Here is a 25,615-nt window from a genome sequence, read left to right on the forward strand (position 1 = left end):
TTCTTTACGTTCCAACTCAATCTTGGTTATGCAAACAAACTGGAAGTGAACCAACAGGTTTGTTTAGCCCTTTGTTCTTTGTTCCACTAAGGATTGGGCTTGAGAAATCCATCGTTTCGTTGTTCTCGGTGGATCTAGGAATTATTTTCTAATGAAATTCTGTGCAATACAGGTCCATGTTACACATGTAGTTTTCCTAAGCTTAAAAACAGGAATTTAAGAGTGCAAACTTTACAAAAGCTACCCTATTCACCCCCCCCAAAACTAAACAAAACCAGAGCCCAACGAAACATCTGAAACATTTTATTAAAAGCATGAAGGGACATATTCATGTCCTCAAATGGAACATAAATACAAAATATATTTATATGTACAAATTATGGCAAAGACAAATAGAAGCGTACCAGGTACTTTCTAAAAATGTTAATTCACAAAAAACAGAAAAAGAAAAATATTAAATGTAGCTCCCAATGTGTTGTTTATCAAATAGAGATGAATCAACCATAACCACTACGAACTTACATGATTACATGATCCATCCTGGTTCAGAATTCAGTATCTTCATGGTTCTTATAAGGTTTGAGGTACAAAAATGAGGTAAGCACTACTTTTGAATAAAAAGCAAGCCCATAGGTAAGATCAAATATTTTGGATTTTATGCAGCAAAAACTTTCAAACTGAGCCAATTAAAATGTACTTTCTGTTGTTTTTTATCCCTCTTGTTTTCATAGCAACAAATGGATAAAAAACGCACAATAGGCTTCAACTATTCTTTTTGCAAAAATCTCCATTTCATGGTACAAGTTAGCAAAACTTTGTTGCTGAAACCAGAGGAAAGTTTGGAGCAGAATATCATAATTACAGTGTGGTCCTACAGATATTCAAGAACTGAGTGTGCTCTGTTTTTCACAGAAGTAATTCAAAATTTTGACCACAGGGAGGCACTATACCAGCACCACAACCTAGAACTCAATATTGTTCATTGTATTAGATTCCTCAATATATGAAGCATCCATCTCATCAATCTGCTTCTATTTCTATGTTAATTAATAAAAAATGGCAGTAAGTAGTAGCCCATTATCAAACGTTCAGAACAGTATGGGCAGCAGATAGCATCACTTTAAAAGCCAAGCGGAGACATCAACTGGAGCTTGAATTATCACACATCTCTAATCTTGAATCTATAAAACAAGCAGCTATTTCATATCATTTGCGCAGTAACCTCTGTAACTGCAAACTGTGTGAAGAGACCGATGCATTAAATGGACATAAATAACATTTATGTTGATGGTTCAGTCAATTTAAATGTGTGGTTATCAATCAGTGGAACGTTTAAACGGACCAAAGCCGTTTGTTTAACACTGGAAGGCTCTTCCTAATACTGTTACTGCACAAATAACACCAGTCTCTATGAGTAGTGGGAACCAGAAAAATTGTAATGATAAAAGCAGCACTGATCCATGTATAACTGAACTGACATTTTTGTTGAAAGTGATCAGACTTCAAATTAAGATTTCAGTGCAAATCTTTCATTTCTCTTGTATTTTCCATAAAATTCTGTTTCTATCATTAAATCTTTTTGTGATCTCCATGACTCACACGGTACGTCTCCACACCAATTGTTTATATTACACTGTATGCCCATCACGTGCTTCTAAAAAACATATCTGACACCAGGGTATACAATCTTGAGTCTTAAAATTAGCTGATTAAGGCATTAGATTGAGTACATATTTCATCCCTTACAGTATATCATCTTCGTCCCCACACCACCGAGCTTAAATCCTGCTTGTTTTCCTGTTACATTTAGACATCTATAACATAATACACTGAGCAATATTTGACAGGGTACCACCTATTGCACATGGAATTTGTCTTGCTATCAAAAAAATCGTGTTAGTTCAGCCTTGAGTGCTGTGGTTTTTTTTTTTTTTTTGTTTGTTTTTTTTTTTTTTTTTTTTTTTTTAAATGTTGGCTCATCCTTCTTTCCTTCCGTCTGCTTTTATTTTCTTTGACACTAAGTCATGCGGTATTATTCACCAAGTCCTAGCTGGAAAATCCACCAGGTGGCTCTGGATCAGGGGACTGGGGGTTGTCCTGGTCGTCTGTGGGCAGCTGGACACGCTGCTCGTCCATACGCTTGGCCTGCACCCGCTGGATTAGACTGAAGAAGTCTTCATCAGGCACTGTGGGGGCGTGGGGGCCGGCTTCTGGCGGGGAACACCGCTGATCATCAATCCTGGAGGACTGAAGTTGAGAGAGATGAAATCATTTACAGACACCACTGAATGAATGCTTGACATTTGGTAAAGAAAAAAGAAAGTATCTCCAAAGTCTATAAGACTAATAATTAAGAATATAAGAGGATTAAACCCTTGACTTTACTTCATATGATAATTGTGGCCTTACCTGGCACTTGATAAGCATGTTGAAGAAGTCATCACTGGGTTCTTGGTGATCTCCCTCACCCACCAGGTGTCCCAGGTTGTTATGGGTAATCCTCAGGCCAGGAAGGCTACCAACATTAACCCGTTGGTCATCAAGACGGCGGCTCTGAGAGCTCGCAATCAAATCAAACAGCTCCTCAGTCTGGGGGGAAGTGGTAATTGCAGGATCTAAGAGAAGAGAGAAGAGCCCAATGAGAATGAATGTCACACATCTCATTTGAAAGGAGTTCAGCTGTCAAATAGCTAAAGATCTATACCGAAGATCAACTGACCTATCATCTCGTTCAGGGACGGCATGGAGTTCGCAGCACCTTCTCCATTGTCTCCGTTCTGTGGCTCATCAAGATGGCAGCGCTGGTCATCCATGCGGCTGCTCTGGAACTTGCTGAGGAGGTCAAAGAAGCAGTCTTCATCGGAGGGGTCACGGCCCAGCTTCTGAAATGAAAACGACCAGTTAGTAAAACGCTCTCATTCTTGTTCTGCACAAATAAACCAAGACCATCCCTCTTACATCTGGAATTCCTGTCATGTGTCGATTTACTTTTACTGGATTTCCTTCCATCGTTGGTTGACTACATATTCCCCACTATAGATACAGATACTGCCCCATCTCCAAGCTAGTCTCTGGCTCCACTTCCCTCCACTTGTCGATGCATTTTCTCATACAGGCTTTTATTTCACTCTTGAGAAGCTAAGACATGATACGTTGGTTCGTTGCACTCTACAGCGCAAGCCACTCGCAACTGAATCTTTTCAAGCTCATGACAGAGAATGCAGTTCACCTGGTTTTTACTGAACTCTACTATATGTCCAGGAAATATAATCTGCCAGTGGAATAATTAAACTCGGTGCCATTATGAGTTGCATAATGAGGATTTTCAAGATGGCCAATTTGCCTAGGAGAGAAATAATCTGATTAACTCTCAAGGGATGTCCTTCGTGGTGAGAGTACCTTGGCCTAGATACTGAAGGTGGGACAATATCATAAAATGTTGTGTAAAAATACAACCCATTTACATCTAAGTAAAATAGCTCACAGTGGTAACCTGTAAATGGGATCCGATGAATCAGATGGCAATATGAACACATACAGCTTTAGCTGCCACACACAGCTGCTTTTGAGGAACTAAGTTATGCATGTTGATTAGTTATAACTAAATATGATAGAATATTAATATGTGTGGTGTGTTTTACTTGTTTGTTGCATTTTAGTTTTATTTATTTTTTACCAAATAGGTGAAAGTGGCACTTTTAAGTTTTTTTAAATAATGGTTTTCTTTGGTTTTAACTTTCACACATGAGCAGTGGCATCGTTACACCAGGCGTTGATTTCAAATCAGCTGGCAGCGCTGGAAATTAGTGTGCAACTCTAATTAATGATCAGCTGATCAATGATTCAATCATTGAAATCTCACTGACAGTACTTCATTCTTTATCTATTTCGAAATAACACCCAGAAGCCCTCTCTCATTTTGTGCTGAATCATGTTCTCTCACCCAGTGTCACAGTATAAATATTGTGTTTAAGTGAATTTTTCTTTAGCTGCAAATACACTCAGCTAGAAAATCAGATGTGGAATGACTAATGTTTGACCAGCGCTACTGAAAAATTCGGGCAATCAGGCTGCAGTGTTATGAAATTATAAATAAAAGTCTAGCTGCTGGCTCACAGAGAAATTATCTGGGAACAGCCAAAACTGCCAACAGAGGAATTTAGATCAGATAAAAGCAAAAACAAAAGAATACACTTAAATACTAGAGTAGGCAAAATTGTACTTTCTCCATCTATTCCTACAAAAAGGGTTTTCCTTAGAGGGTCTGTTCCAAGAAGCAGGTTTACAGAGATCTCTGCATAACTTTGCAGAGTAAACACTGGAATCCCCTCAAATCTGGAACATGAACTGCTGCAAAGAGAGGAGTTGAAATGTCCATATAAAGCTTTGGCCAAAACTTTTAAAATTAAGCAATAAAATCATTTTTCAGCCAGTCAAAACACAGAATATTTAACAGTGAAATATTATAAACACACAAACATTTCACTAAACTTCAGCTAAACTTTAGTTCACTGAAATGAAGATTAATTAAGACTCATCCTCCTCATATTCCACAACACATTTCACACTTTAGTAAAAAAAAAATGAACAACAGCCGCTACATTGCAAAAGGAATTTGGGTTGCCTGAACATTAACAAAAAGTCTCACAGCAGGTTGAGGGGAGCCGAGGTCAACAGAAGATCGAAACATGTCGATGGTGTCCTCATTATAGAAGCTTTCTGACCATACTTCCCTCCCCCGCCTTAAAAAACTACCCCTAGTACAAACATGACTGTCAATATTCACCATTAAAACTTGTACAACCAAAACAGTATAAGATATGACATCTTTAACACCAACTAGTGGATAAAGTTAAAATCACTTTGCCTACAGCAAGATGTGAAGTAGGTCAATGTCAACGGACACCTGATTACAAGCAGCTCTATTCTAGGAATCTTCTGTTTTCTATGGTAACTATTGTATCAGAAACTCAAACAAACAAACGAAAGTTTCGCTATTGATAGAAAAGTGTAAAATATCTACAGTAACAATATAAACACACAAACTGCAAATACACACTTCCATGTGTCAAAACGCTAACGGAAAAGAAAGTCAGTAACCTCTGGTATCCTTTGCACCATGTTGTTGTTCAAGCTGTAAAAACATAAATGAAACATCTTACCAGCAGCACTTCTTCTTTGTCTTCTATCTATCCTACTCTCTCTCTCTCTCATTTCTCTCTGAGCTCTCTTTCCCCTTCACTTTGTCCACATGCCTCACTCACACCTCCTTCTCTCCTACTTTAACCCACCACTTTACATCACTCTCACTCTCTCTCTCTCTTTCTCTCTCTCTCTCACTGCTCTCCTGCTGTACTCAACTCCCTCCCTCTAATTTCCTCTCCTCGTCTATCCCTCTGTTTCAGCCCTCTTTTAATTTCTACCATCCACTCCCTCCCCTCTCTCTCCCTCCCCTCTCTCTCCCTCCCCTCTCTCTCCCTCCCCTCTCTCTCTCTCTCTCTCTCTCTCTCTATCTCTGCGGCTCTCCTGCAGGCCATTTTTGTCCCGTTCACTCACTGTGGGAAAACAACTCATTATGGGAAGCAGGGGGGGCTGACCCTTTGGGGAGGGTAGCGGCTCTGTGATCAAGGTCACATTATCGGCAGAGAGTGAGAGCTGAGGGTTGGGGGGAGAGGGGAGAAGCGGGTGCAAATGAGAGGTGGGGAGAAAGGGGGTGTAAGGATGGGTACAGTTATGAGTAAATTGCATGCCAGCACTGGCAGCCAGCAGAGATCAACTACCCGAAAATGACTAGAACCACCAACGCCAGCACTCAATTCTTCAAAAACTCATATACCATTCATAATCAAAGGTTGTTTTTTTTAACCACCATTCACATTAACAACATCTCCCTGTGATTATTTGCGTGCTCTGTGCACACTAATCAGCTGTGACTTATAGCTTATTCTGTCCTGTGTCCTTGGCCCCGTGGTCTCTGTGTGGTTTTCCTCACTTCCCTCTCTGTATTGTCCAATTAATCAAGTAGGCCAAAGGGACAGAGGGAGTGAGAGAGGGACACGTGATGATGATGAGAGAAAGAAGAGAGGGAGAAAGAGAGTGATCGAGGTAAAGAAATTAAATCATTCATGTGTGAGTGTGTGTGTGTGAAAGGAGGGGGTGGTGCTTTCTAACCTCTTCTGTTTTCAGGCAAGGTATTAATTACAGGTGGGGAATGGAGGAAAATTTACAGCAGGCAAAAATTAAATCAAATTATAAATTTAAAACCAAACGTAATCATCAGCTGACCGTTTGCTCAGCCACAAGCCCAAACAGCAATTCAACAATTACAGCTTTTTCTCTATGATACTTAGCTCTACATTGCAATACAAGAACAATGCTGTTCCTGTATTTCCATGTCTTCAACATGGATCATCATCTAGTGAGGATCCTTTAGAGTTTTAAAGCAAGTCAGCTGGAAACTGTGAAATCAGCCAGAGATAGCATGAAGCTAGTGTTAGCTGGTGAAATCAACCAGCCAAAATTGTAATTTCACCCCACAAATTTATTGTCTACCATTGTCTTACATCAAGTTTAAAAATGTTAAATGTTTAAAAAATTACTAACAGTTTCCAGTACATTCTGCTGATGAAGACCATGTAATATAAGTGAAAGCTCTGGGACAAGCAAATAAGTAAGCCCTGGGTTGAGAACGTTTTATCAACTGCTGTTCCCAACATGGATAACGGGGCTCACTCCATCTACTCATGAAGACTGTATAAAACAGCCAGAAGCTCCTCAAAACACTGAGTAAGTGGTCCTTGAGTTGATATTGTTCCAACAACTGAACCATATGTTATTACAGCCCTGGAACAGTTCAGTCAATACTCATGGATGTGCATCCATCCACCTAAATCCATAAAATTAAATAACCAACAAACCAGAATCAGATTGAATTTGTTGAATTAAAATCTGCTGCTTCAGTGACAAAAAAAAATTGGGCTCTGACATTTTTGTTCAACAATAAAATCGGTTCACAAGAAGTAACTATGCTAGAATGTGAACCTCATTATGATAATTAAACTTTATCATCATTTGACGGTTCAACAAAGTTGGTGTACTATCTATTTTATAACTGCCCCTGAGGATACATCCTAATGACTTCAAGGTGGATTTCTCTCTGATTTATAGTTTTCGGAAAAAGCAAGTTCATAGACACATAACTGGCTTTAAAAGACTGGCAGATTTGAAGAAGGGGTATGCTTCAATGTCAGCAGGATTACCAACATTTAGTTTTGGATGCTATTTTCAGTCCCTTGTGATGAACTATCATCATGCAACCCAGTAATTTCTGCCTCTTTTCTCAGATGTCAGCCTCCTGATTACAACAATTTGCATTGTTAAAGAATCAGGGCGTGATTAGGTGCCGTGGGGACACTGAAGTTTAAGGATACAACAGCTGTGAAACAGCATCTTCATCTGGAATTTAGTTCACAGCAAATGGATCGCAGTTGGCATATCATGAGAAGATACCTTTACACTGTAGCTGACATCTTATATACCTAGAACCTCACGGGAAATTAAAAGTAATGTTCCCAATTTAATCTCTCTCTAATTTCTCTCATCTTCTCTTTAAAGCAGAAGCCCTGAGGACATGTTGGACAGGAGATGAAGAACAGAAAAAGGAGAAAACCGAGTTCTTTTTCTCAGGTAGGCTCTAAGTGATTGAATTAAAATGCTGGCATATCTTAGATTTAAGCTAAATATGAACAAGGGACTATTATTATTATTATTATTACACATTTTGGTGAGCTGCTTAATAGACTGAGGCATGAAATTGAATTTAGCTTGAGGAGTATTTTTTTTACTATTAGAAGAAAAAAATGAGAGGAAAATAGCAATATCTTAAGTCTTTATCATTCTTATTACCTAAAGCTGTAATGACTAAATCTAAACAGTGAGGAGTGTTTGAATGTTGATACTTGATTTACTGGAAACTGGACACTTATTCAACATCTTGCTGAGAGTTGGAGGAGGAGATTGATACCACTGTCTTGTCTGTATGATAAATATGAAGCTACTGTGAGGAGCTGGTTAGCTTAGCTTAGCATAAAGTTTGGAAACAAGGGGAAGCAGTTAGGCTGGCTACTGTCCCGAGATAAGCTTGTACCTGGTGCCACATGAGTAACACATTGGCACATTCGGCTTAAAAAAAAAAGGCAGTAAAGATAAAGCAACTCACTTGCACTGGAGGCGGGACTTGCACAGTGATGTCGTCAGTGTCTACAGGCGAGTCTAACCACGGCCGTTCATCTGATGACTGACTGTCGGGATAGCCTTTCCTTTTCCCGGGCTGTGACAGCTGACTCTTGGATCTCCTTGGTATACTTTCCAATTCTTGGTTCTCACCATTCTGCAATAAAAACATATTGTTAGTGAGGGATTGAGAACTGTTTGGGGAGAGGTGCGGGGGATCACATTTACAGGGGAGAAATCACCTTATCTGAAGAGTACTTCCACAGTTCTACACTGTCCATGCTGTTTCTCTTGGTGAATTTGGGTCTTGCTCCTTAAGAAAAAAAAAAAAAAGAAAAAAGATAAGTAAATAAACAACACATTAAAATATCTTACAACTTTAGAATATCTCATGCAATTTATTCTAAAATCATTTCAGGAGCTGTATGGCGCTCTTTGTTTGTCTTTTCGCAGCAGCAACAGCCTGTAATGTCAGTAGTGGTCCCATGATGTCCGCTGTGGCTGTGTGGTTTAGGCAGACAACTGGGCAAACAATCTGAATAAGAGTCTGTTTGCCAGCTCTGCACCAGAGAGGGAAATGTAGGACATGGGTGTGAGTTTCTGGCTGGAGAAGGGTTCATAAAAGCAAACATCACACAAAAGCCAGGCTGATTGTACTGATAAAAGATTGTACAGCTCCCCCACACTACATTATATAGAGTTTTGAAATGTTCTCACTTGCCTGAGTTGGTGGATCATTTGAGGGGAATCTATAATAATCAACTTTATCATTTCAGGACAATGTTGAAAACAGACTGTGTTTTAGAAACAAACCGTCTTCCTGAGGCTGGAGGTAAAACAAGAATCTTAATTTTACCCCAAAAATATACACACCTCCTCGCTCTCAGTCACATTTAGTTCAGACATAACACAGACACTGTTTATCAGTTATGTCTGTCCCACCTGAAGTTGGTTTTACATTTAACATGGCCACCTTGTGTACACATACAGTATTCAGAGCTCTTCCAAACCCACACATGCTATTTTTGTCGAAGGCAAAAGTTAAAAGAGCAGAATCTACACATTTAAAATAGCTTTAATTCAATTAAATGATCTGTAGATGTAAGGTGATTAATAATTCCCATTTACTAAACCTCTTTACTAAAAATTCTATACTATTAAAGCAATTTCCTAGAGCATGATGGCTATTTCTTTAATGTATGATGTACAGCTCCAAGACAACTTCCCCTAACCACAGTTTGCAGTGTGCACACAGACAGGTCCCTGATCAAAATACACGCACAAATTCACAGAGTTGGGCTTTTTGATCCGCCGCACCCCTTCCCCTGCCATGATCAAGGAAATGGAGGCACTCACTCACAATACGTGCAAGAAATCAAGTTACGTGAGTCCATGTAAAACACGTGTTGCAGAGGACAAAGGCGAGTCATTATTTCATTCCTGAGTAAGAGAGGACACCATGTGATTCTTTTGTTTGTTTGTTTGACCAAATCTGTGGTTGCATATGAATTACAACATTTTATATCATACAAAATCGACAGCTGAATAAATCATAAGGAGAAGCACTAACATGCATGTCATTAAGTAAACCTGAAATCAGTTGACCTTGACACTAAATGTGACCAGCTTCAAGTGTTACATACAAGCTAAATTATTACCATATAAGGGCCTAGACAGTAGGTGTCTTAATTGCACACCATTGTACTTGTACAATTATTAAAGATCTAATTCTCACATTGTTTTTAAATGATTACCAACAGGACAAACAGATTTAATATATATTTATTTTAGTACCTAAAGCACTCCAATATGCAATATTTGTGTTTTACTAAAGAACAAAGACCTTGACTCTGTTACACTTAGAGTAATACATCATATGTAAATTTATATATGTAAATCCAACTGGCATTGCCCGTCTCCGTATCTCATTATCTGAACAACTATAATTAGTGGGAACATTAACTGTGTCATGTTAATGACAAAGTAATAATGAGTGATGTCAAGTGTCATTCCATTTATAACATTCACTGGGAGTAAATGACAAACATACAGTAAATTACAGGCTCTTAAATCAAACTCTCCCACTCTGTGAATTTGTGTATGCGTTTATGCGCAGCTAGCTTAGCATAAAGACTGGTAACTGCTAGCCTAACGGTGTCCAAAGGTAACTAAATCTGGCTGCCAGCGACCCCAAAAGCTCCCTAATAAATCACTAATATCTTATTCAGAAGGTTGAAAGAACTTTAAGTGTTACCTTGCATCTCAAATTCTGAACTGGAAGGTGAAAGGTCACTCTCATTGACCCCCAGAGCCTCCATCAGCTGCTCCACATTCATTCTGGCTGTCAGTTCCCCGTTTCTGTCTCCGATCTGAGGGAGACACAACGAGACAGGAACAAGGAGGCAAATAAATAAGTTCAAATTCAAGATAACTTAACTTTACCATTTTATTTTTTGAATTACTGTTTATGAAAATGTCTCACTTCTTTCGAGATGTCCAGGTGCTTTCGGGCATAGTGCAGAGCTTGTTTGTGGTTCCCTAAAGATACGTATGCATTTCCCAGACTCCAGCAAGCACGGCCCTCACCAACCCTAGAGAGGCATGGACATACACACACTATTTAAAAAAAAAAAAAACATTCCTCTGCACATGCATGTTTTTTTTTGTGTCTCTGCATTACATATCATTTATTCTCACTTTACCTATCAGTAAGCTCCTGGGCAATGTACAGGTGTTTCAGGTGATAGTCTATGGCCCTCTCATATTGCTGCAAAAGAGTGTAGGTGTTTCCCAGGCTGTAACAGGCCTGAGCCTCCATCACCTGGTCCCTCAGCTGCCTGGATAGTTGCAACGTTTTTCTAGGAAGAGAGAAATAGAGAAAACAAAGAAATGAATAAGGTGAGTAAAAGAAAAAGAAATGAAGACGTAACAAAGAGAGAAGGGTTTGTTGTGTGCGACAGGGTGGATGAATGAAGACATTTGTTACGTATAAAAAAGAAATGCCAGAAAAAACTTTTTTTCTTTTTCATACTCAATTTGTGCTTCTGACACATTTTCACTTTCACAGAAATTGCTTCACTTCCTCTTCCCTCCACTAGATGTCAGGCTGTCCTCTTTCCTCACCTGTAGTACTCCGTGGCTGTGTTGAACTGGCCCAGGAATATCAGGGCATTGCCTAGGTTACTGTAGGCCCGCCGTTCTGCTGCTTTGTCCCCAAATTCTTTGGCAATGGATAATCGCTGTGAATGAAAGAGCAGCAAGGTCAAGTCAAACCAAAACAACACAATATCTATTCATTCTGCTGCTTCTTTTGAGCAGGTGAGTTCATCCAAATTCTCTTCTCAAAGCAGAGACTGTTACACAAGTTCAAGTTGCAAGCTCTGTTGGACACATTATTTCATGACCAGAGCTGCTGCTATAGCAGCGGTGCATCAAATCAGCCCCTCTGACTCCCTTTGTAAGCTGTGTGCACCCCTCTGTGGCACACTGATAGATTTGTAATGGGGAAGAGAGGAGAGATTGGCTTCTCCCATGAGCAAAGTGGTTTACAATGGAGAGTGACAGGAAACATGGGGAGAGCGAGCCTGAAACCATACTTACCACTGATTCACCATGAAACCTATTCCCTTCTTCTTCTTTTTTCTATGTGAGGCTTTCATTCTCTGCACACTGTGTTGGCAGAAGTGTGAGATCATGATCCACTTAAAAACTGAGAGGTGAAATTTGCTCGAAGGGGTAGCTGCACTAGCTGTCTAGCATTAGCACTGCACAAGAAAATAACACACATTTGGATCAAACACTACTCTGTATTTAGCCTCTATTCCTGTCCTTGCACTCACTGGCATCTATGCTGTATCTCTTTCATGCTTTATTTGTATTAAATCAGAATGAAATTACAGTTATCAGTTCTTTCTGAATTAGAGGTCAGTTCTGTAAATTTGTCTGTGCAAGGCAAACTACATAAGAGCTTTTCCCAACATTGAGCATTGAATCTGTTTCTTAACTGAAATGAAGCGCAGTGTGGTCTGACTGCACCTCAACAGGAAGCATAGAATGAATAAATGATCAATTAGAAGTGCACTCAGAGAGCGCAGACCTCCGCCAAAGCCAATGTCAAGCCACATACACCAGACTTCAGAAAAAAAAATTAAAATTCATAATAAATTATCTGGATCTGCCCTAAACATTTAATGGGTTGTTCCCTGGCCCATGTCCTATCCCTCCACCAAGTTTGTTGCACATCAGTTCAAGTAATTCTGCTGACAAATAAACAGACAAACCAACAAACAAACAGAAAGGAGTGAAAAAATAACCTTTGAGGAGGTAAGTAATGATTAGTACAAGGTTTAATTTCAAAACTCTCAAACATGTTTGATCACAAACTAAATGACCACTTGTTTTGTGGTAACAAGTGGTTATAATTAATAGTAGTTATTTTACTTGCTTCTGGGCTACATGTGACAGAAGCATAAAAAAGAGGCCGAACAGGATAATGATGGCAAGTTGCAAATTTGTGATGCGGTTGTGTGGCTTCAGGGAGGACACTCAAAGATCCCTGGCCAGGAATTGTAGAAGCGACAAAAGATATAAAAACATGATGTGTGTTTTGGTTTTGGCACATACAATAATATGTTTACATGAATTTGTAAGATGAAACAATTTAATTAACCCATTTATACCAGATGCTGCGTAGTGCAACATTGCCCCTCCCGCCGGTTTCTGCGTAGCGCAGCATTGAGTCTTCTGCCGGCTGCTGCGTAGCGCAGCATTGTTGATTCCTCGTCATTTTCATGATATATTTTTACATATTTATATGCTGCATGCGTCATGAAAATGACGAGGAATCAACAATGCTGCGCTATGCAGCATCCGGTATAAATGGGTTAATTTTTTTTGGTAATTATAATGCAGAGTTCTTTGATCTGTAATTCCTTTGTGATCAAGTCCATTTTCTGCACAATCTGGTGCAGACAATATCATGATCAGCCACGTCACTGGACAGCTGCGAGGTGAATGACCTTGTGTCACAAGCAAAGTCAGGCTGCTCTTCTGCTGACGCAAGGTCGCTGCTCTGTTCTGGCACAGCACCATGAACATGACGCTGGTAAACACTCTGGATTTCTCACCTGACGGTGGAACTTGATTGCTTCGACAAAGTTTCCCAGCAGGTAGTGAGTGTTGCCCAGGTTACCGTAGGCTCTACCTTGAGCAGCTCGGTCTCCAAGTTCTTTCACCAAACACAAATTCATCCTGCAGAGGAAAGTAGACACCGATTTAGTAGCAGTACATAAGTGACGTTCAGTGACGTTAATACATAAGTTAAATATTTTAATCATTGTACTTCTCCATCCAGTAATCCATTTCGGTTAATCAATGCATCAATGCTAACATTAGAGAGCAACTAAATATACGAAACGTCTACAATATATTTCTAAATATTGGTGTAAAACAAACATGTTCATGATGATTAGTTACGACTGATTGCTAAGTTCGTACATATGATAAATAATTAAACCTTTAATATGTCCATTGTATTAATGAATGCATCATTGCAATCACCTTTGACAGGTTCTCCTCTTGGTGTTAAACTCCATTATTTTAAAAAATGGCTAAAAAGCTGCTATTTATCAGCACCAAGCTGCTTCACAATCCCACCAGAAAATTCCACTTTTCTAAAGGGTTTTGGATTAATGTGGATTATATTCTATTTTTTTCACTGATCTACACACAAACACAAAATCAAAGTATATTGTTTTGTTTGTCTTATTTCCTGATATGTAGGGTTTCAATTTATTTACTCAGTAAGTTTAAGTACAGTTAGCTTCTTTTAAATGCCATTTAGCTTCAACACCAATTCAACTGAACTGATCATGATTTGGAAAGAAATGTTTACAGTAGCTCTGGATAAGCTTGCATGCCAGAGCAGAAGCTCTGCTTTAAAGATCTGTACAAAGAATTCAGATGGTGGCGTGGAGACATATGTATTCTATTTCTTAAGAGTGAACAAATTCTTTACAAAAGGCTGTTCTCCAACCAGACTGAGTAACCCAAGGACAAATCTGACAAGGCTGCAATCCATTCAGTATTTCACAAAACGGGGCTATGAGGCAGATTAGCCTGAGAGAACCACTTTCACCCGCAGCAAATATGAGCCTGAGGTTTACCAGAGGGCAAATGAATCACTGCGAGTACAGGGTAAATTATTTTGTGGTCTGATGAGAATAAATTGAAATCTTCAGCAACAATTTAAAGTGAAAGTCTGTTGAAAACTGATAGAACTCATAATCAATTCTCACAGCGTTCCAGCTGTAAAGTATGCAGCTGTTTTTAAACAGGGACGAAGAAATTAATGTTCTGCGTACGAGTGTACAACATTTCAAAATCGGGTGGTTCATTTCAATCGAACACATTGGCCATACAGCTAAAATCAAGTCTGGAGTGGTTCTTAAAAAGGGTTGTGAAATTGTGAACGGGTGGTTCAGCCAAAAGCTGGGACTGAAATATAAGTAAAAATCTGAGCAAATCTGCAGGTAAAAAGAACAGAGAAACACAAATCCAGATGTGCAAGGCAGACAGGAACAGCTGACGGTGTAATAACAACCAGAGGTTGAGTCAACTCATGATAACTGAAGTGATATTTCTGTGTATAACTAAAATATTGTGTAGTAAACTATCAATATTGTGGAGTTTTTGACACTACAAAAAAATGCAGTTTAACTCTCGTCTATTACTGTAATTGTGATTTTCTACTGTAAACATCCATCTGTTGCAGATTCAACTAAACATACTCGTAAAAGCCAGTGGCCCTTTGCAGTGTGTCCCTGACGTCAGGAGGCAGGTCCCCCGGTTCCTGGGTGCAGCCCCATAACTGCTGTTTGCCCTTTGCATGAAACACGTTCCCTATGTTATACAGTGCTCTAGCCTCTCCAACCTGCAGGCAGAAAATAAAGAGATACAGAGAAGGTAAAAAAAAAAAAAGAAAAACATTATCAAAAAGGATGCTGAAAGATCTTTCAGTGTGTGTGTGAATGTCAAGTATGTTTTTCAGTAATGAATGCAAGGAGGCAAACATGGATGTTACCTTGTCACCTTGCTCTTGAGAAATATCCAGATGTCTTTGACAGCACACCACAGCCTCATCAAAGCGTCCCAGCACCTTTAATGTGTTACCAAGGTTTCCACTGGCTTTCCCTTCTCCAATTCTGTCTCCTATTGTTCTGAAAAAGAAAAGAAAGAGTTAAGTCACAGGAGCAAAGACTACAGTTTTTCTATGTTAATGTTCATGTTAAACAACAGCCATTAAGATTCATTTGGGAGATGTGTATATTATATTTTTAATTGGCTGCTTACTTTCCAGGACCAGGTCCCGGTGGCCCTGGTGAGGCTGTAATGTAACAAGGTAAATCTCCCCAGGGTTTTTAATCACTTCCCTGCTGAAGTACCAGCTGCACTCACTGCAGGGGAGCGGATTACTTATACAAGATAAATATCCAGCTGGTAGCCGTTGACTGTTACTATATGAAAGTCCCCTCACTTTTTCTTGGAATTTTCATTGTCTGACTGAATGTCAACATGATAAAATCCCTGTTTTTTTTAGGCATCTGATTAAGTAAAAGAAAAAAACAGGTGCAGACGGTAACCCAGATCCTTCTCCTCTGAGACTGTCTGTACATCAAAGAGAAGCATCATTAGTATATCATTCCTGCATACTGGAAACCAGCTCAGCACTGAGTAGAGCTTCTCTTTCATTGTGTTGACTAGTAGTGATATATGTAGCTTTATTTATTGGCCAGTTTTTATTAATTCCATTTGTCTGCTTATAAGTTCCCTTTGGTATTAAGATGATACTGTACTCTATTTCAGTGCCTGTGTGCCTCTTTTTGTGTGGGTTTCATCTGGTGTGGAATGCTGGGATAAATAAATACACGCCTTTCTCCACGGCTGGGAACTGTGTTCAAAACAAATAATAGATTACTAAAGGGTCCAAACTCACCTGGCTAAGGTAAGGTCATGTTTGTGGTATTCCAGGGCTTTGCCGTACTCCTTGAGGTAGAAGTATGCGTTGCCCAGCTGGCTATAGATGGCACTGAGGGTCTTCAGGTCTTCTGTGCCGACCTGTACGGCTGCCTCAAAAAATGCTGTCCCCCCTTTAAAGTCTCCAGCCTTGCACAGTCGCTCTCCCTCCAAAGCCAACTCCAAGCAAGAGGCCTCCATCCTTAATGTTGCACACACAGGTATACACACACACATACAGAAAAACACAAAAAAAGGTCTTTACACATTATCAGAGAAAGAACAATGTACAAATTACAATATAATATGGCCACTTACTACAGTGGCAGTACAACTTCTTTTCACGGTGAGGAACAAACTGGCCAGTATTACCATGACAACAAGGTCTGTAGCCATATATGTGGATTGTTGCCTAAGCAACTGAGTTGCAGCTCCAAGATGAGGCACCTTGAAAAGGTGTTGCACTGCTCATATCTGCCAGTTTTTTACAGTCGGCTTTATGAAGACGTACAGATTTCTTGCATTCATATCAGTCGGCTGTATCAAGCCAAATAAACTGCTTGCCTTTTCACACTTTTTGAGTGTTTTTGAATATGAAAAAAATATTCAGCAAATCAGTCCTGTTGATCCAAGTGTGTCTCAGCTCACTGACGTTGCTAGTCCGATATAATAGAAGCCACACATTCAGGAAACAACTATCAAAATAACAAGTGAAGAAGAGCCTCTCCCCCACTTCTACCTTGCCTTGGTCACCATAGCAACTGCTAGATCAAGGATGCTGACTTAACTTTGTGTCTATTCAAAATCATGTATCAAAGTATTAATGTATCCACACAGTGCGTGTGTGTGTGTGTGTGTGTGTGTGTGTGTGTGTGTGTGTGTGGGTAAATGAGAAATAGGTGATGTGAGTCAGCGTGTACGACCATTTATGTCCTTAATAAAAATCAATTTGGCTCACACCGAGTGCGGTCACAACAAGTACAACAATGCCTAATCAGTGAATTGTATCCAGAAAGTATAGATCCCAGATTCATTGTATAATCCAGGATAAACTGAAGACCAGCCAATCTGGTTGCGGCTCCAAATTCCAGATAAGGTACTAAAATGTAGAGTTAAGTAAGGATTATCCTTGAATCTAATCAGTTTTATAAAAGGCACCATTACAAAGGTATAGTAAAGAGATGCATACCGTGATGGTGGTTGTATTTTGTTTCCCTTTTGTAGTCAGGTGAAGATGTATACGGAAATGTACCCATCTCTGTAATTACGATGGTAGGCATTTTTCAATGCCAAAAGGATTGATTGTAAGTAGTAATTAAGAGTAATTTACATTACCCACATGATCTCCTGGTCAAATTTTCTTAACTTTTCCTGATCTAGAATCAGTGCAGCTCACCATGGTCATTTGGTTTGCCAAACGGAGCATCGCAATCAACACAGAATTGGTCCTTTTCAGTGTTCGAGCAATACCTGTGTTTTTGTTTGGTTCGTGTTTTGTCCACATACTCCTGTAGCTCCAAGTGTAAAGGCCTGAGCATAGCCTGAGGTCGGGGCCCATGGTGGACCAGTCTACACATAGCTCTCTCTGCCCCAGTCAGAGGGCAAGGCTCAGCGGCCATGAGGGAAGGTAGGGGCTAACGAGAGCTAGCTATGTCAAAACCTTTGAGAAATGAGCAAGTCTTTACGTACAGATTGCAGTTCATTCAAGTATCACTGATAACACAATGCTGAGACTTTTAGTGATATCAGGTCATATAAGTCATTCAGATGGAATTTCCAGAAACCAATATGAAGTCCATATTGTCCACTGAATAACTCCAATAGAATCCACAATGTCAGCAACGTTGCTGCAAACCTGGACACATTCCAGCTGGAAGTTCCACACACAGTCCGCGACCAGCCAAGAATCACATCTGCTTTTCAAGTCCTCGAGAACATTCCAAAAACTGAACGGTGAACTCTCCACTCCTGAAGCCGAGACAGTCACGAGGGAGCTGTTGAAAAATCCACGAAAGAGCAGGTCCAGTTATAAATGTATTTCTTAGCAAAAGCATGTTGATTAAAAGTCTACAGAGGACATGTTTCACCCCTCCAAGTTGATGTAATCAAGAGGTTGAGATGTCAGCTGCTGTTATGTCACTGAGTTCTGACTATTCCCAATGGAAATGTGTCCCCTCTTTTGATCCTCTTCAACCTGTCCTCAGCTGTGACAGCAACATCCATAGCTGTGCTTTGTCATTATGAGCCACATTTTAACAAGAGGAGAAGGTATAATGAAGGGAACATTCTGGGTGACAGTAGGGGGGAACAGTCTGTGACAACAAAGCGGGTGAAATACCTCTAAGCTTGACCAATGCCCCAATGGGAGACAGAGGGGGGGGGGAGAGAGGGAGAGAGAGAGAGAGAGAGAGAGAGAGAGAGAGAGAGAGAGAGAGAATGGCTAATCCAGTAACCTGCACCTCCTTGGTAGAGAGCAACAAAGCTCAGCGAGTGGCCCAGACTAATCCAACTATCTGCGGACACCAGCAGAAACATTATTAGGTCACCAGCCAAGACAAATAAGACAATGAGTGAAGAGGGGGTGAGGCTATAAATGACAAGACTGCACATGCACTTTCACTTTCCTCTAAAATCTAACTAATTTATAGATGAGAACTCTTCATTTGTGTTTATGTGTTTGTCTTCTTTTCTTGGTAAAAACCTTTAAATGTTATATTTTGATTCTAAAGAAACAAAATTTACATAATATTTAAAGCAATAACCACGTACCATTTTTTTTTTACTTTCAAATTACAATGAAAAATTACAATTAAGTGGATCCCCAACTTCTAAATGTACTGACCTTGACACAGGAGTAACTAATAACATTAACAACAGCTGTGCTCTAGCTCTACTTAAGTGTCCCAGTAAGCCTTGACAGTGTGACAGTGAGCTAGCAAGAGCATTACCAGGACCCTGAAACTGAAGGAGCTAAATGGAATTCAGCCTCATCATTAACTTTATCATTTACACATGTGCTTTTCTCTCTGGTCTTCTGTGGGAAAAAAAAGGCTCCTACAATGACCCTTCTCAAAACCACACACAGATACCACAGGCTGAGATGATAGCCAGAGAGAAGCATATCCTCTTTGATCTGAAAAAAAAGAAATCGTTTGACCTTGCGTGTAACTCGCCATGAGAGTCTTTTCTTTCCTTTGTTGCTGCTATCACTCTCTGACACCAGACAAAGTTGTATCATCTCAAAGTATGTATTGTCATATCACCCTACGCCAACACTCTTCCAGTCCTCTTGGGGATGAAATGACCACACTGCCTTCCTCACTCATAACAAATGAATCTTGCTGTTGTTGGAGAAACAGATCTAAGCCTTGCAGCAGAAAGTACTCCAAACATCTTTTAGAAGGGCTCTGGAAAGTGGACAGAGCTGGTTATCACTGTAGACAGAGAGAGACAGTCAATGGAAATATTCAAGGTCATCTCCTTGGCATTAAACAGCAGAAACTACTTCTGCAAGAAATATTTATGGGGGAACTCTAAAGCTCTGAAGTCCCTCACAGGAATGAATGGAGGGAATACAGGATGGGGTTTTGCAAAGACATCACTGCAGTGTCTTTGTGGAAGCATGCCAATTATAGGGGGTAAAGTTGAGGTAGGCAGCTGCAGAGGTGTTGTTACAGAAGAGGGACCGAGGATGAGGTGAAGACACAGAGGGATAGCGAGTCCAGCTGCAGATGGTGATGGGGCCTCTATAAACTATCACTGAACTGTAAAACAGTTCGTGGAAAATGGGTGTGGCTTTAAGAAGGCCTAGCGACATGGCTAAAAATCTTAAGCTGTGTAGTTGTAAAATTAGAGGCCAGTATATTGTCACTTATCTTGATCAAAGACTGAAAACAAAAAGTACTACACTGAGGGTTAACTGGCAGACAGAGGGATAAAACATTGAGGAAAAAGGCATTTATGGACATGAAAGGCGAAAAAAAGGCAAAGCAAAGAGACAACAAATCAAAGACTAAAAATGCTTTAGTCTCTGTGAGATGATTTTTACAAAGTGACTTTCATTCTTGCCATCTCTGTGGTTGGCAGAAGAATGGATCTGTGCAGTCTGCCTTTCTCTCCTCTGATTACCACTCTAATTGGTCTGTTTGGGAGACACTCATCCCATAATAGCCTGCCTGTGGTCTAAGAGAGAGTCTCCTAGAGCTGTTACCATGGCAGCACAGAGTACATGTGACACATTGGACAGGTTTCAGGGAGGAAGCTAGAGAGGTCGAGGTGAGGTTTGTGTGTAAGCTGAACTACGCCATGTCTGAGGTTTGTCCTTTCAGAGAAAAGAAAGCATAAAGTGAACAATGAGCCTTTGTCAAATCATGAATCACAATGTGTAAATTGTTGGTATTAATATGTGAAGATCATGTTCATGACAAACCTAATTCAGTAAAAATTAACAGTAAAAAGTCTACATCCACGTGGTTAGGACCTAGCCATGTCAGAAACCTTTTACTCATGACTTTCTGTCCATAAATGGTACTGTACACCCCTTTTCACATACTGTTGATTATGCAGACACCCTGCTCTATATGCAAACTCACTACCTAAAAAATAGCAACTTGATGAAAAAAATATATGCTGCAATATACATGTTCTACCTGCCATACCACCTCTTTCCATCCAGTGACTCCACTTGGAGCACACTTCCTACCACAACTGTGCAACAGCCTTGACTTATATTTAAACAATCAGCATTTGTGCCAACAGTCTGAAACAAACTTGTTGCTGGTCCGGATTCATTTAACAAGCCTTTATGTGATCCAAACTGCCTCTCAAGCATAACATACCCATGACCAGAACTGCACAAACCCAAAATCAGTATCAGTCTGGGGTTTGTGTTTAAAGCTGTACTTGATACTTATTCTTCTGCAAAACACATTTCCTGCAACATTTTACAATAAAAGTGTATCCGCTTGTTCTTTTTTTTAATTAGTGTGATGTATCGCCTCATAATATACCCCAGATTACTGTCAGATATAGTTAATGGAGCTGGATAAATCATAAGGACCAATAAACTATAATAAATAGTTCAATTATCAATTGTAATTAATGTTCAGATATGAAACCACGAGCTGAATATGAGATCTGAATCAATACCTGATGGATTTTCATCAAATTATTCTAAATAAAAATAAGTTCTTCCTTTAGTCATAGATCCTTATTCCATACTCAAGGTTCTGCACTACTGTTCCCATGAGTCTTGCCTTAGCTAAGAAAGTCTGCACTCAGTGTGGTAATCCAGCCATAATTACAGAGTGCCACGGCTAGTTGTCAAGGAAACCATAGAGAAACTCTCTAGGAATGTATTTTCCTCTTGCACTGCATGTCTCTTTCAGTTAGAGCAGAGCTGTTTCCTTCTTTCTTCTTTTGTCTGATTCTCTTGTAAAACTTCATTTTTATTCTCCATGATTCTGTTTCCCTCAGCTCTTAACCCTGCTGTCAGTAGCAATATTAATGGGGCAGTATCATCTAATGTGGTCCTAGAAAATAATGAGAGAAAACAGACAAAAAATGAATAATGATTAACCATGATAAAGATAAAATTTATTTATGAAGGACCTTTCGAAAACAATGTTTAAAAGGTGCTTTAGAGGGTAAAAACAACAAACATGAACAAATCATGGAGTGTTTCTCATAAAAACAAAGAGAACAATAGTAGAACAATAGCACCATCAATAAAAAAAAAAAGAATAGTAATAAACCAGGACAATAAAAAACTAAATCAATAAAAGAAATGGTGTGGTCTAACAGGAAGGCTAGACTATACAGTGCATTTTATGAAGAGGCTTAAATGAAGAGATAGACTTAGACATCCAGTTTTTGTTTTTCTGGTGCGTGACAGCTGCATTTTGGATTAATTGTGGAGAGGAAAGAAGACCAGGCATGATGATGAAACAAAAGCATGAATGACTATTTCAAGGTTTTTGGCAGATATTTAATTAATTTTGTAATCAATTAATTCTAAAAGAAATTGGTTCATTTTTGTGAGATAACTGATTAACTGAATCATTTTAATTAATTTTAAATCAACTAATTAGCTAGAATCTGCCTAAGTTGAAAAAAGCATGACTGTATGACAGATTTGATAAGGCTGCTACTGTCAATTAAAAGACAGGGGTAATAAAATGGGCGTATAAAGGTTTGTTTGTGACTTGAGTCATTGCAACAGTGTTTTTCTTGTTGAGCTGAAGTCAATTTTGAGTCTTGCATTTATGACTGTCCTCAAGATGTTTTATAAGTGAAAAAATGTTATTGAAATTATTGGGGTCACGGCCAAGATAAGCCTGGCTATAGTCTGAAAAAAACGGTACTCAGGGACCCATGAAGAACCCCACAATGCAGCCTTGAGGTGGACGATTTGGACTCTCTGTAACGTATGACTTAAACCATTCAAGGGCTGTGCAATGAGATCATGGTGTAAGGAAGAATATTACTTTATATTTTCATATTTCTAGAGCTTGTAATTTGAAAATTTGGACTGCAAGATTTGAAGTGGCTACACACACTGGAGGTCCATTGCAGCCTTTGGCTTTAAAATATGTTGAATTAAACTGAAATGTGGCTTAAAAATGTTCCAACCATAAGCATTAATTTCTCTCTCAGTGAGTACAATCTAATTTAATAGTTACCTGATGTATCTAATGTAAGTAGACACATAATTTTTAAGAAACTTCTTCAGAGTTGCTTCTATCCACAGCCTGACACTGTTTTCATTTTAGCAATATCCAATAAATAGAATGAATGTAACATATTTTATGAGATTTTTTTGTTGACAAAGACCCTACAGATAATATATCAACAACCCTCATTGTAGAAAGGTCATGTATTGACTTTATCAGTAGAATAGATGGAAAAGCAATCACAGAGGGCAGATCTGGCATATGATCATAACCAGCATTGTGCCTCACGCTTGTGTATTTATCTTTGAGCGTGTGTATTTAAGTGTGTGCATGTGTGTGTGTGAGTGTGTGTGTGTGTGTGTGTGTGTGTGTGTGTGTGTGTGTGTATATGCGTGTCAGGGATATGACACAACCTTGCAGGGCTTTTGAATGTCACTTCACAACTCAACAGTTATTAACATTCCCAGCAGCCTGCTCTGTGTCACAGACACTGGGCTGAAAAATTAAAAAGGGGAGGGATGAGTAATGTCACAATATGTTTTACTCCAAAAATGGAGTGAAAGACTGTTCTGATAAATGTTTGTTAGTTTGATAATGGTTAAATTGTCACCATTGTAAATGCGTTTACTTAAGTATATTACAACTAGTATATGTCCTCCACAAATGAAACAGCGAGCTGTTTACTTATCTTACTTACTAACTATATCACCTTGATTTGAATTGTAGCCTTTCAATCAATCCTTTTGAAAATGTCACCATGCAATAAGTAGTTACATAATTTCCCTAACTCTCTGCATAATCTGTCAGTCATTTGTCTAATTTATTCTACTTGACTGATAATAAAAATGTGGAGGTCCCTGATCAATTCAGTGTTATAAAGAGATTAGTCATTTTCAGATTGTCAAAATACAAAGCAGTGATGCTTCATTCTCAAAGGTCTTACCAAAATGTGATCAATTCTGTCTATGATATGTCACGACACATGAAAAATCAACAGGTGAAAGTAAGTCTACGTTAGTAAGTAGCGCTGAAGAATAATCGATCAATCGCTCAGGCAAGTTTTTTGATAACTGCTTAAGAGTTTTGCTTTCAGCTTCTCAAGTGATGCTTTGCTTTGGGGTTGTGGACTCTTGGTGGACTACAACAATTCATCTGAATATATCATCAAGGTCATTATCACCATTTTCTGACAATGTAAAGGCAAATCATTTATTAATAGAGAAAATATCTGTAACAATGATATTGTGCTAATTTTCATCATCAGTGGTCTATGTCTAAACTCAAATAACCCTCTGTATCTCACAGAATAGTACTCAGTTTGGACCGGCGTTGACAGACAGTTAGAAGTTTAAGTTCAAACTGTTTCATGACTTGCAAACTGAACAAAAATACAGATGATACAAGGAAAAAAAAGAGAGAACATTTGCAAATGATAGAGAAGACGGTTATCACATTTCACACCAAATATGCAAACATGGGGTAAAGCTGGCAACAGTTTTGCCCCACAGAGCCGGTGCATCTGTGTTCATGTTTAATCCATGTGACATCACTGACATCACCCTGCACATATGGTGTGATCTTCGCTGCAGTTTAACCCAGAGCCATGCGTGCTGTCAAATGTGTCCAACCTGTAGACAGACCCCCACTCTCTCTCTCTCTTTCTCTCTCTCTCTCTGCCATATTCCTCCTACGTCCACATCTTTTGAGGCTCCTCTCAGTCTGCACATTCCAGCCACAGCAGCTCAATGACCCGAGCCAGGAATGAGGCTTGGAACTGGGCTCTGGCTGAAACTGTGGCTGGGTCTTGGGCTTTAAATCACTGAAAGCTGGCTGGTCAAGATCCCCCTGCCTAGCTCCTCCTTAGTAAAGCAAAGCCTTGAGCTGGCAGCCTCTGTTATTGTCTCTCCTTTCAGCCGCTCCCTTTTTCTTTTTAACCATGCTACGAGGCAGAGGCTGACACCCCCCCCTCCTTGTTTGCCGATGTACCCCCCCTCTGGTTCCTACCTTGAGTGCAGCCTCTTGCTGGCCAGGTCCTGGTCCACGCCGTTAGCAGCCGACTGAGCCATAGCACCGCTGCTTATCTCGCCTGCCTCCTAGCTCGCTTCCTCCCGCTGTGAGGGCCCCCTCACAATTATTTCCTCCAGAGGCTGCTACCGTTTTCTCCTTTCTTGAGCCGCTCAAGTTGTCTGTCCCTCCCTCCCCCTCTCTCCCTGTCTCTCTCGCTCTTTACCACTCTCTCTTTCTCTCCCTCTCTTCACCCCTTTTCCTCATTCACCACACAGCAATGGCAGCTGCTGAGGAAGTGAGGTATTGTGCAAATAAACCATAAAAAACACTCAGCCCCTCCCCCCGTAGTCGCGTCACGGGCTAGGGAGTTGCTTATGTGTGAGAGCACTGACTGCTGCTGCTGCTGCTGGTGAGCAAGGGGAAACTGTGTCTGTCATATTTTTCAACACATTTTATACATAAACATACTAAAAAAAAGAAAATCAGGGTTTTATTGTTGATGACACATTTCTCTCCCCTCTCTTAATTTTCGTAAGTTTTTGTCTCATCTTTAAAGATTTTAAAAAGAAGCTGTGTTTCAATGTCCTTCACCTGTACCCCGCAGTGATGTCACAGAGTGCCAGCATAGACCTGTGCAACACTGCTGCAAGATAAAACCCCTGGAGCTCAGCAACAAGACAAGCAACAAGATT

At 39.7% G+C, this 25,615-nt stretch overlaps 1 protein-coding gene across 3 annotated transcripts; it reads right to left on the reverse strand.

Moving 5' to 3' along the window:
• Window positions 1-287: 287 nt before the first annotated feature.
• Window positions 288-25,192, reverse strand: gpsm1b (G protein signaling modulator 1b). Of its 3 annotated transcripts, none has more exons than XM_056403506.1 (14): window positions 24,921-25,192; window positions 16,226-16,447; window positions 15,314-15,449; window positions 15,021-15,163; window positions 13,359-13,482; window positions 11,356-11,471; window positions 10,935-11,090; window positions 10,715-10,823; window positions 10,487-10,601; window positions 8,475-8,545; window positions 8,219-8,389; window positions 2,720-2,879; window positions 2,410-2,615; window positions 288-2,247 (listed from the first exon to the last, which is right to left on the reverse strand). In XM_056403506.1, the coding sequence occupies exons 1-14, from the start codon at window positions 24,980-24,982 to the stop codon at window positions 2,047-2,049; spliced, it is 1,992 nt and encodes a 663-aa protein (XP_056259481.1). In that variant the 5' UTR covers window positions 24,983-25,192; the 3' UTR covers window positions 288-2,046. The 3 variants fall into 3 exon arrangements, with proteins under 3 accessions (XP_056259481.1, XP_056259480.1, XP_056259482.1); XM_056403505.1 differs by having other exon boundaries at window positions 2,720-2,882; window positions 24,921-25,191; XM_056403507.1 differs by lacking the exon at window positions 8,219-8,389 and having other exon boundaries at window positions 2,720-2,882.
• Window positions 25,193-25,615: the final 423 nt, after the last annotated feature.

Source organism: Seriola aureovittata, chromosome 18 (genome assembly GCF_021018895.1).
Source record: "Seriola aureovittata isolate HTS-2021-v1 ecotype China chromosome 18, ASM2101889v1, whole genome shotgun sequence".
NCBI lineage: Eukaryota > Metazoa > Chordata > Actinopteri > Carangiformes > Carangidae > Seriola > Seriola aureovittata.

What these genes read in the sequence shown, in the direction of transcription:
- gpsm1b (XM_056403505.1), bottom strand. Translation starts at nt 24,982, where the DNA reads ATGGCTCAGTCGGCTGCTAACGGCGTGGACCAGGACCTGGCCAGCAAG. An exon ending in CATGACCTTACCTTAGCCAG is followed by an intron (nt 15,450 to 16,225) that starts GTGAGTTTGGAC and finishes TTTCTTTTTCAG; the next exon opens with AACAATAGGAGACAGAATTG. An exon ending in TTCAGAATTTGAGATGCAAG is followed by an intron (nt 8,546 to 10,486) that starts GTAACACTTAAA and finishes TTTTTTCTTAAG; the next exon opens with GAGCAAGACCCAAATTCACC.